The 9884-nt window shown below is 35.1% G+C and overlaps 1 protein-coding gene across 2 annotated transcripts; it reads right to left on the bottom strand.

Moving 5' to 3' along the window:
- Window positions 1-5118: 5118 nt before the first annotated feature.
- Window positions 5119-9037, bottom strand: LOC100678163. 2 transcript variants are annotated; one of them, XR_004228362.2, is made up of 7 exons: window positions 8378-8743; window positions 8159-8295; window positions 6936-8083; window positions 6737-6865; window positions 6144-6193; window positions 5861-6073; window positions 5119-5782 (listed from the first exon to the last, which is right to left on the bottom strand). XR_004228362.2 is itself a non-coding variant. In XM_031933432.2 (6 exons), exons 3-6 carry the CDS (start codon window positions 8011-8013, stop codon window positions 5577-5579), a joined length of 1626 nt encoding a protein of 541 aa, XP_031789292.1. In that variant the 5' UTR covers window positions 8014-8083; window positions 8159-8295; window positions 8378-9037; the 3' UTR covers window positions 5119-5576. The 2 variants fall into 2 exon arrangements, 1 of the variants encoding a protein (XP_031789292.1); XM_031933432.2 differs by lacking the exon at window positions 6144-6193 and having other exon boundaries at window positions 8378-9037.
- Between the last annotated feature and the right edge of the window lie 847 nt (window positions 9038-9884).

The raw sequence follows: 9884 nt of genomic DNA, 5'->3' as shown, positions 1-9884 counted from the left end.
TGAAGAAATTCCATCTTCGGCTCAACGTTGACAAAAGCGTCTTTATGGTAGAGGAACTCGAGTTTCTTGGTTACCTCATCAACTCTCAGGGAATCAGGCCTACTCGAGCCAAAATCGATGCCGTCTTGAATTTTCCCAAACCTCGCACGATTGTAGAACTTCGTCGTTTCTTAGGGATGGTGAATTTGTATCACCGAAATCTTCCGCACGCAGCCACCTCTCAGGCTCCTCTCAACGCTTTCTTTCGCGACTCTCGCAAAAATGACAAGCGTTTGATTCAATGGACCCCTGAAGCTGACGAAGCCTTCGAGAAAGTCAGATCTGAATTTGCAGAAGCTGCACTCCTTGTGCATCCTCGCTCAGGTGCAGACCTTCGCATCGTATCTGATGCTTCAGATTTTGCGGTAGGCGCGGTTCTTGAGGAGAAATCGCTCGATGGTGTCTGGGAACCTTTAGCTTTCTTTTCTCAGAAGCTATCCCCTTCGCAACAGCGTTACAACGCGTATGATCGCGAGCTCACCGCTGTTTACGAAGCCATCAAATATTTTGCACACATCGTGGAAGGTTGTGACTTCTCTGTGCTTACAGATCACAAACCACTTATTTACGCATTCCTGCAAAAAACTGACAAGGCTCCACCTCGTCGTGTGCGACAATTAAACTACATATCGCAATTCACTACGCGCATAGAACACGTTAGAGGTATCGATAACACCGTAGCTGATTCTCTTTCGAGAATCGAATCAGTGCGTTTCCCTCTGGAATTCGATCTTGAGGAACTTGCAGCGGCGCAAGAGGCTGATAAACAGCTTCAGGAGATACGCGAGTCACCTGAGCACTCACTATCCTTGAAGCGCATTCAATTCGGTCCGAATCACACAACGATATGTTGTGATTTAACAGGTGAAACTCTTCGACCTTTTGTACCAGTTTCCATGCGAGAATCCGTCTTTGCGTTCTTTCACAAACCAGCTCATCCTGAGCCCAAGGTCACTGATCGTCTGATCAGGCAGAGGTACGTCTGGCCAGCGATGCATCGCGACATTGCTAACTGGTGCAAGCTTTGCCTCGACTGTCAGCAATCAAAAATCTCACGACATGTCAAGCTCACTCCCAGTCAATTTGTAGCACCAGATGGTCGATTTGACCACGTGCATATTGACATTGTTGGTCCGTTACCAATCAAGGATGGCTTGCAGTACGTTTTGACCATGATTGACAGGTTTTCCAAGTGGATCGAGACTGTTCCTCTCCCCGAAACCTCGGCTCAAACGGTCGCACGAGCTTTCTTCGATACTTGGGTTGCGAGGTATGGCGCGCCCAAGGTCATCACTTCCGATCAGGGTTCACAATTTGAGTCTCAGCTTTTTTCTGCTCTTCTCTCGCTCATAGGATGCGAACGGATTCGCACCACCGCCTATCATCCCGCCGCTAACGGCATGATAGAGCGTTGGCACCGCTGTATGAAGGCTGCAATCATGTGCCACAACGACACAGATTGGCCTCGTACTCTTTCCACAGTCCTTCTCGGACTACGTTGTCATCTTCGGGCTGATACCAACGCTTCCCCTGCGGAATTCATGTTTGGCACTACCCTACGCCTTCCGGGCGAATTTTTCATACCCGAAGATCAGACACCGGATCCCAATTTCTTCTTAGAAGAATATCGGGAATACATGCGTCAAATCCGACCTATACCTGTCGCTCATAATTATAAGAAGCGCGCGTTTTATTTTAAGGACCTTTACAAATGTACCCATGTGTTCATGCGTAACATGGCTAAAAAATCGTTAGAAAGGCCTTATTCAGGACCATTCAAGATTGTTAAGCGAGTTTCCGATCGCGTCTTCGACATAGATGTAGACGGTACCACGAAAAGCGTTACGGTTGAGTTGTTAAAACCAGCTTATTATATTCCAGATGATCTCGACGAACTAGTCCCGTCAGATAGTACTAATGGCAATCAGCCACTATCTAATCCTAGTGATAAGCCTAGTTGCAATCCTTCTAATACTAGTCGTCCAGCTTTAAAAACTTATGCGCGCAAAAAAGTATCTTTTGCTTCTTAGTTTGCGTCAGTTCTCTTTAGTTTTCAAGAAATACATTTTGTTGTTGTTCTCCGTTTAAGGCTGCCTCCCAGCCAATAAAAAAAAAATGTTAAAACTTATTATTTAAATAAAGAATCATTTGCGTTAACACTCGGGGGGGAGTGTGTAGGGATTCACCCCTCTTCCGCCGAGTGGGGGTAAGCCGCCATGTTGGCGAGGAGAATTCGCCGCCTGCGCGCGGCCAGAAAGTCGTTGGCTCTCGAGTCGAACGGATGTACGTTCGACGCTTATTCTAATAAACGTTCTTCTTGTAGAAGTCCTGGCTACATCATTATCCTCTCCAATCATCTCCTAGAGGAAGTGGGCCTCTACCCAGGTCCAGCCGGACCAAATCCATCCCACAACTCGACGCATGCGCGCGCGCTCTCAACGTCGCAACGGAGAGCGAGCAGCGGCGCGAAATTCAAGAAGCCTAAATTTACACCTACACTACTTGAACGAATAAAACGAACTGAACAGATAGATTGAGTGTGGTTAGCTCAAATCTGAAGCTTCAATCAGGTGAATCATTAAGAGTTTCGGCTATATACAGGTGCCATGATGTTCCCAAAACAGAATTTCTAAATAGTGTAAAAAAAATTATATCAAAGCACATTAGAACTAAAAACCACTGTGTGATAGGAGATTTCAATATAGATATAATAGAAAATAATGTACAAAATAATAATATAGGTGCAATATCAATAAGTCAGGAATTCTTAAATAATTTTTTTGAACAAGAATTTATTCCGTACTATAGAGGTGTAACAAGCCACTCTCTAGATAACGAATCGGGTTCTTGTATCGATAATTGTTTTGCAAAGACTACAGACGTTAAAATTGAATCTTTTAAACTATGTACTCCGTTTAACGACTACTATCCGCTTGTAATAAGTATCGATCAGCTTAAAGTGCAGAATGCGCAAGAAAAAATAGAAAATTGTGTTAATTATAGAAAGTTAAAGGAATATGCAAAGAAAATAGAATGTAATTCATTTTTGCATTTGCAGGATCCAAATCTTGCTTTGGATGAACTAATAAAAATGATACATAGCTGTGTTGGAAAAGCCACTTGTAACAAAAAACTAAAAATAGTCAATTACCTAGAAAAAATGGATAACTAAAGCAATATTAGTATCGTGTAAAAATAAAGAAAATGTATATAACGTATGGAAAAAAAAATCCTACAAATATAACTCTAAAGCATGCATATAAAAACTATGAAAAAATTTTGAATAAAACAATGAAAGATGCTAAATATAAGTTTGAAAATAATGAGATAAGAAGAAGTGGCGATAATCCAAGATAGCTATGGTGTATCATAAACAGTAAAATGGGCAAAAGCAACACACAAATGAAATCGCCTGATCGTATAGTGGTAAATAACCTAAAAATAGTGAACAAAACAAATATAGCGAATAAAATGAATAATTATTTTAGTCAAATTGGAATAGACTTAAGTAATCAAATAAATAATGAGTGCGATGATCAAATAAGACTGCCAGCAAGAAATATAGCCAATCCATATTTATACAACCAACCAATATTTGTGAAATTCATAGAATAATAAGCGAAATGAAGAAAAAAGCTAGTAGGGTGAATAACATCAATGCAAGTACAATCAAGTGCATTGCTATGTTCCTGGCAAAGCCCTTGGAACATATTTTTAACATAAGTATACAGCAATCGATTAGACCAAATGCGCTAAAACGAGCTGATATAGTACCAATTCACAAGTCTGGAGATAGTACATGTATTGCAAACTATCGCCCAATATCACTGATTTCTAACATAGCTAAAATATTTGAAAAAATTATATACAACAGACTTTTCAATTTTATAATGAAGCATAAGATAATATCAGAGAGACAGTTTGGTTTCGTCAGAGGCAAAGGAGCAACAGATGCACTTGATTGTCTTGCGGATATTATATACAAAAGTAAACCAATAATAACGACATTTCTAGATCTAGCCAAAGCTTTTGATACTGTTGATCATAGAATATTATTGGATAAGATGGAAAGATATGGAGTAAGAGGATGTGCCTTAAAACTATTAACTAGCTATCTATCAGGTAAGAAAAAATGCGTTAAGATTAATAATTTCAAAAGTGAATACAAAAATATTTCCATAGGTGCTCCGCAAGGAACCATTTTAGGTCCTTTATTTTTTATCCTATATGTAAATGATCTACTGATAGATATGCTAAAAGACTCTATAATGTCTTATGCACAGTCATCATCTTGAGTCATGACTCATGGTTGGCAGCACAGGATAAGATGAATTTTTATCTTAGCAAGGTTGCCAAATGGCTGATGTTAAATAAACTATCGTTAAATGTAAATAAAACTGTATATATAACCTATGGCAACGCGGGTTAATCACAGGCGTTGAGAGAGTTCTCCACCGCACTGAGGGATTGTGATCCAGTCGAATATTACTAAGTTTCCCTGCTAAAAAAAGTTAATAGAAGTTGATAGAAATCAATAGGATTTTTATCTACTTTAAGTCCAACTTTTAATACCATTTTTTACATTAGAACTTGATAAAACGCGATAACATCGATATAAGTCGATGAAATTCTATATGAAAAAATTCAATAGAAATCAATGGAAATTTAAGATTGAGTCTATAACTTTTAATTGTGATTTTTCATATAGAATTTCATCGACTTATATCGATGTTATCGCGTTTTATCAAGTTCTAATGTAAAAAATGGTATTAACCCAGGCGAAAAAAGTCACGTGATTTCTCATGTGACTTCTCACCCGATTTCTCACGTGATTTCTCACGTGAGAAATCACCTGAGTAAATTCTGTGAACAATTTTATTTATAATTTTTAAAATTGAAAATTGTTAATTATTTTACAATATTCTAGTATAAATATCATATAAAATGTTTATTCTGTATGAAAGCTACAAAAATAATAAAAATAATGCAAGAAATTGTTATAACAAAATTTATTCATAGATATATTTGTTGATACATTATTTTACATGCACAGTTTATAATGGACGCAACTTTTTTTTATTTTGTTATGATCTTTCTTATGGTTTACTTTTTTGAGTATGTAATTTCGCATATACTTCTTACTTTTGATTTAGCTTCAGTTTTTGCTTAAGCTCCAACTACAATTAAAACTACTATTTTTTTATAAAATTGAATTTGTTTTAATGTTGTTAGAAAAAATAACTTAATTTAATTATTTCAATAGTTTGTACTTTTGCTTTAGCTATGCTTACTTTGAATATAATTAACAAAACCACTCATTTTGTCAAAAATTAAAAATAAAAATACTGGTTTTTAGTACATTGATCACAATTTTTTAAATTCTTAAAAATTTTACTATAATTGTTTAAACATTTTGTACTTCAGATTTCTAGCTAATATTTGTACTTTAGGTTTACGTAACCAAAATTACTAACTTTTTTTAAATACGTATTAACATTTTATAAAAATAGTCAAATATTTAACTTAAAATCATAATTTTAATTGGCATTTTCTCTTTGATTTTCTCTACTTCTAACTGCTCTTCGAGCTTCTCTAGCTGCTCTTCGAGCTTGCTGTCGAGCTCTTTTAATACATTTTCTACGTAGGTCACGTATATGGTACGATAATGTCCTTGTAGACTTTTTCATGTAGAATCGAATCCTGTCCTCTTCGTAATTTCTACTAAGATGATCTATGTAAATTCCTAGGTAAATATATTATTATAAATAAATAATTGCTGATAATACATAAACTGAAGGTACTATTTCAATATATATCTTACTTAAAACATGATTTAGGTTCCTCAGAGTGACTGTTTTAACAGGAGAACGCGCAGGAAATGTATTCGATACTTTTCCTAATTCTAAGCATCTGTTTGAAAGCTCTCTTTTTGTCCATATCGTCAACCCCATAGCTCTCAAGAACAAATCATCCTTTTGATTTTTAAACATTTTCCATGACAATGAGCCTACTCTTATATTTTGCCTAAATATACCTAAAAAGTTATATTCAATATTGTCAATAAGTTAGGGAAAAAAATTATTGGTATTAGAAAAATTATTAACCATGTTGTTTTCCTCGCTATATATCTCTGGTTCATTGTCTAATGGCGCTTCTGAAATGAGATTTGTGCATGCATTATTCCAAAAAAAAAGAATTTTCATTCATTTCAGAAGTGTTTTACGAAAAAAATTATGAATTATTAGTATAAAGTAAAAAATGAAGTAAAAAATGCAATTAAATTTAACCTCAAAAAACGAAATCAATTTTTTGTATGTCAGAATATTTTTAATGATTATTTACGTATAGATAAACGATTAAAATTGTAGTATATTAAACATATGATTCAACCAAAAAAATATTTATTATTATTTTAGTAAAGGCAACTTTTGTACTACAGCTAAATCTGAAGGAAGTTTTATCGGTTAGGTAACGTGTCCACAAAATTATGAAAAAAATATATAATACACTCAGTTATTTAAAAGACTACAAAAATATGAAAACTATTATCTTATATCTGAAACAACATTTAAATACCCATACAATATCCTCAAATGTTGCACGTAACAAAATTGTTATAAAAGGAAATTTTTTTTTCTTACTTAGCGTAGACTAAAAGCAGTTTCATTTCAAAGCTAATTTAAGAATATAACTTTACCATCTGCAGACCTTGCTGGTTGTTTTCTCAAATATTTAAATAATTTATATTTGTACATCCTGATATAACCCCATTCAGGGTCATTCTGCATTTCGTCAAATGTGTAACCTTCATCTTCAGAACTAATATCTACAAGTGTTTGCTGGTAAGTATAAACAAAAAAATTTTTATATTCACAAATGAATTAATTAAAAATTACCTGAATCACTAGTATTATCAGGCGCAGGATCCGCTAGATTATCCAATCCAAGTTCCCCAACAAGATCATTGTTTCGGTTATTATTTACATTTGTTCTGCATACGTCTTCCATCAACATAGTTACCATTGCCATCATAAATAGCACCAAAATCACCATTTCCATTATGTCCTTCATCATCAAAAGTACCGTCACTATTATTTTCAGCAGCAAGATTATGATTTGCATCAGATCCGTCGCCACCAAGATTACTATTTCCATTATTAATACAGTTATTACACCAACATCACCATTTCCATTATGTCCTTCGTCACCAAAAGTACCATCATGCGTATTTTCATTCACATTTTCATTAGATTTTTTATGGTTATCAGCAACTTTATCTAACTTATTTAGATTGTTCTCACGATCACTTGAAATAAAACTTGTCTCACTTTCATTATTCTTTTCATTGGCAATTATAGTACTGTTCATAACCTTCTTAAGTTTCATGGCTGATGAAGAACGTCCACCAATCATAGAAGGCGATAAATCAGAATCTGAACTATCACTTTGCGATACTGTATTCTTTTTTCTTGAACCAGTATTTTCTGGAGATGTAACACTTTGTTTTTGGTTAATCTTCTTACGTTTAATGGCTGATGAAGAACATCTACTAATTATGGAAGGCGATAAATTTAGTTCTTCATTTAATAAATCATCATCAGTTTCAAATTCTGTATTCTTATTTTTCAAAGCAGCATTTTTTGGAGATGCTAATGTATTCTCAGTAAATAATGCTCGTATAACCTTTTTGGAATTATTCGGTTTCATGATTATAACACTAGTTTCAATTCCTTTCAAAGATGACTCTGTGCGCTGTTGCAACAGTGAATTTTGTTCTGAGAAATCCTCATTTTCTTGAGACGCACAATCTTTCTTCGAATCAAATAAGTCTGATGGCCTTTTCATATTATTTACTTCATTAGGCAATTTACTTATTACGACTGAAACATTATTATAAGTGTTGTCAACAGCTTTTTTACTGTGATTGCTAGTGCTATCAATAGCTAATTTTTCTCGATTCTTCAGAAAATTCATGTTTAAACTTTGCTTTCGTTCTTTCTGAATTCTGTGTAATAACTTTTAGAGATAGAGTTTTGGCAGCTCTCTGAAACGAAAAATGCGTTGATAATAATTGAATCAATAATCGAAATTCCAATTGTGAATCATACTTAAAACTCACCCGCTGTGATTTTTGATACTTGGACGACTGAGAATCTACATCATCGTCATCATCAGAATCCAACCAATCTTTATGATTTGGAAATAATATTCTGCTACCAGATTTCTCATATTTTTCCAAAATTTCTTCATCGTTTTCTAGTGTAAACATTATTTTTAAGAATAATAATTAATGTAATAAATAGAAATATTATAATAATAACATTAAATCGATAATTACCTCCCAAACCAAAAATAAATCCTTTATAATATTTACACAATCTTCCTGTGCCAGTGCATTCACTGCCTTGATAATAAGAGTAATACACATAGTAAAGTTTTTTAGGATTAAAATCATTGTAATCCTTTGGTTTAATATGGTTAGTGTCATTGCGATAATTTAATATTTCTTCAATTGGTATAAACTGATTTTTCAGTTTTTCATGTATAAAACGCATTCCGGCTTTCATGTTTAATATAATTATGAAAATACAATGCTTTTGATATTTTTTAAACTTTTGTCAATAAGGTTGTTGATCTTGTTCCTTTATTCCAAAACTGGAGCGAATTAGGAATGCTAGCATGGAAGCTCGGCCCAGAGGGCGTCTTGGTTCCCAGCCCCAAACCCGTGTTAAATGTATATCTATATATATATGCCCACGGATGCGCTGCGCACACTGTAGTAGACTATAATTTCATTAACTTACTAAATGGAATATAAATACTTGATTGATATTTTTAATATTTGTTTTCTATCACGGAAATATATCAAACTTTACAATATATGATTCATTTCGCGCTCATATAAATTTCAAAATTGCCGCGGGTTCGTCGCCAACTTCCTTTTAAAATTTTAAGGTTATGTCTCGAGAGTAGAATGTCTCTAGAATATTATAAATACACAAATTATAATTTGATATGTATTATAGTATTATATTACATTTTTAATATTAGAATCAATTTTAGAAATCAAAAACAAATCAAAAAATTCTAACGATACTTTTGACGCATGCGCACTACATGAGCCAATCATATTGACGCATTCTTGGCTTCACTTCATCCGGTCATGACTTTTTTATATAGGGACATTTAACACGGGTTTGGGGCTGGGAACCAAGACGCCCTGTCGGCCGAGCTTCCATGCTATCATTCCTAAGGGACTTTCCACATTGAGTGCGTTGCGACTGTGTTGTGTCTGTTCCGTGTGATGTGGCGGCGCTACGTGTCCACAACATAACTACTGTCAGAGATTAGAGGAGAGATCGCCGATGAGCATGGTCGAAAGCGTGCCGTGCGATATGCAGTCGTAAGCTAGCGCCGCCCTGCGGTTTTCGCTCCGAACTATACGCATCTAGAAGCAGAGATTAGAGGAGAGATTGCCGATGCCGTGTTAAAAATGCGTGGCGAATTGGATCATGACGCCACTTGCGGCCTGCGATCGAACTATACGCATCTAGAAAAAGAGCGTAGGGGAAGTATACTCATCCAGCGGCAGTGGAGGAGAAGGGAGAGACGATATATATTCTTAGGTCCACCGCGCCTGACGCGGCGGAGGAAAAGTGACAAACGGCGACTGTCGAATTTGCGCATCCATACCTCGCGGTAGTTCAACCAACACCAAATAACTATTCGGGCATATTATTGGACTAAAAATAATGTTTAAACAACAACATAAGTATACAAAAATTAGAATCTAAAACTTTTGAAAACTTTAATTTTTTAGAGGGATTATGGTTAAACCGACACAA

The sequence above is a fragment of the Nasonia vitripennis genome, unplaced genomic scaffold (genome assembly GCF_009193385.2).
Source record: "Nasonia vitripennis strain AsymCx unplaced genomic scaffold, Nvit_psr_1.1 unplaced0248, whole genome shotgun sequence".
Taxonomy (NCBI): Eukaryota; Metazoa; Arthropoda; class Insecta; order Hymenoptera; family Pteromalidae; genus Nasonia; species Nasonia vitripennis.
Note: the sequence above shows the minus strand (reverse complement) of the source record. Positions and strands in the feature narration are given on the sequence as shown.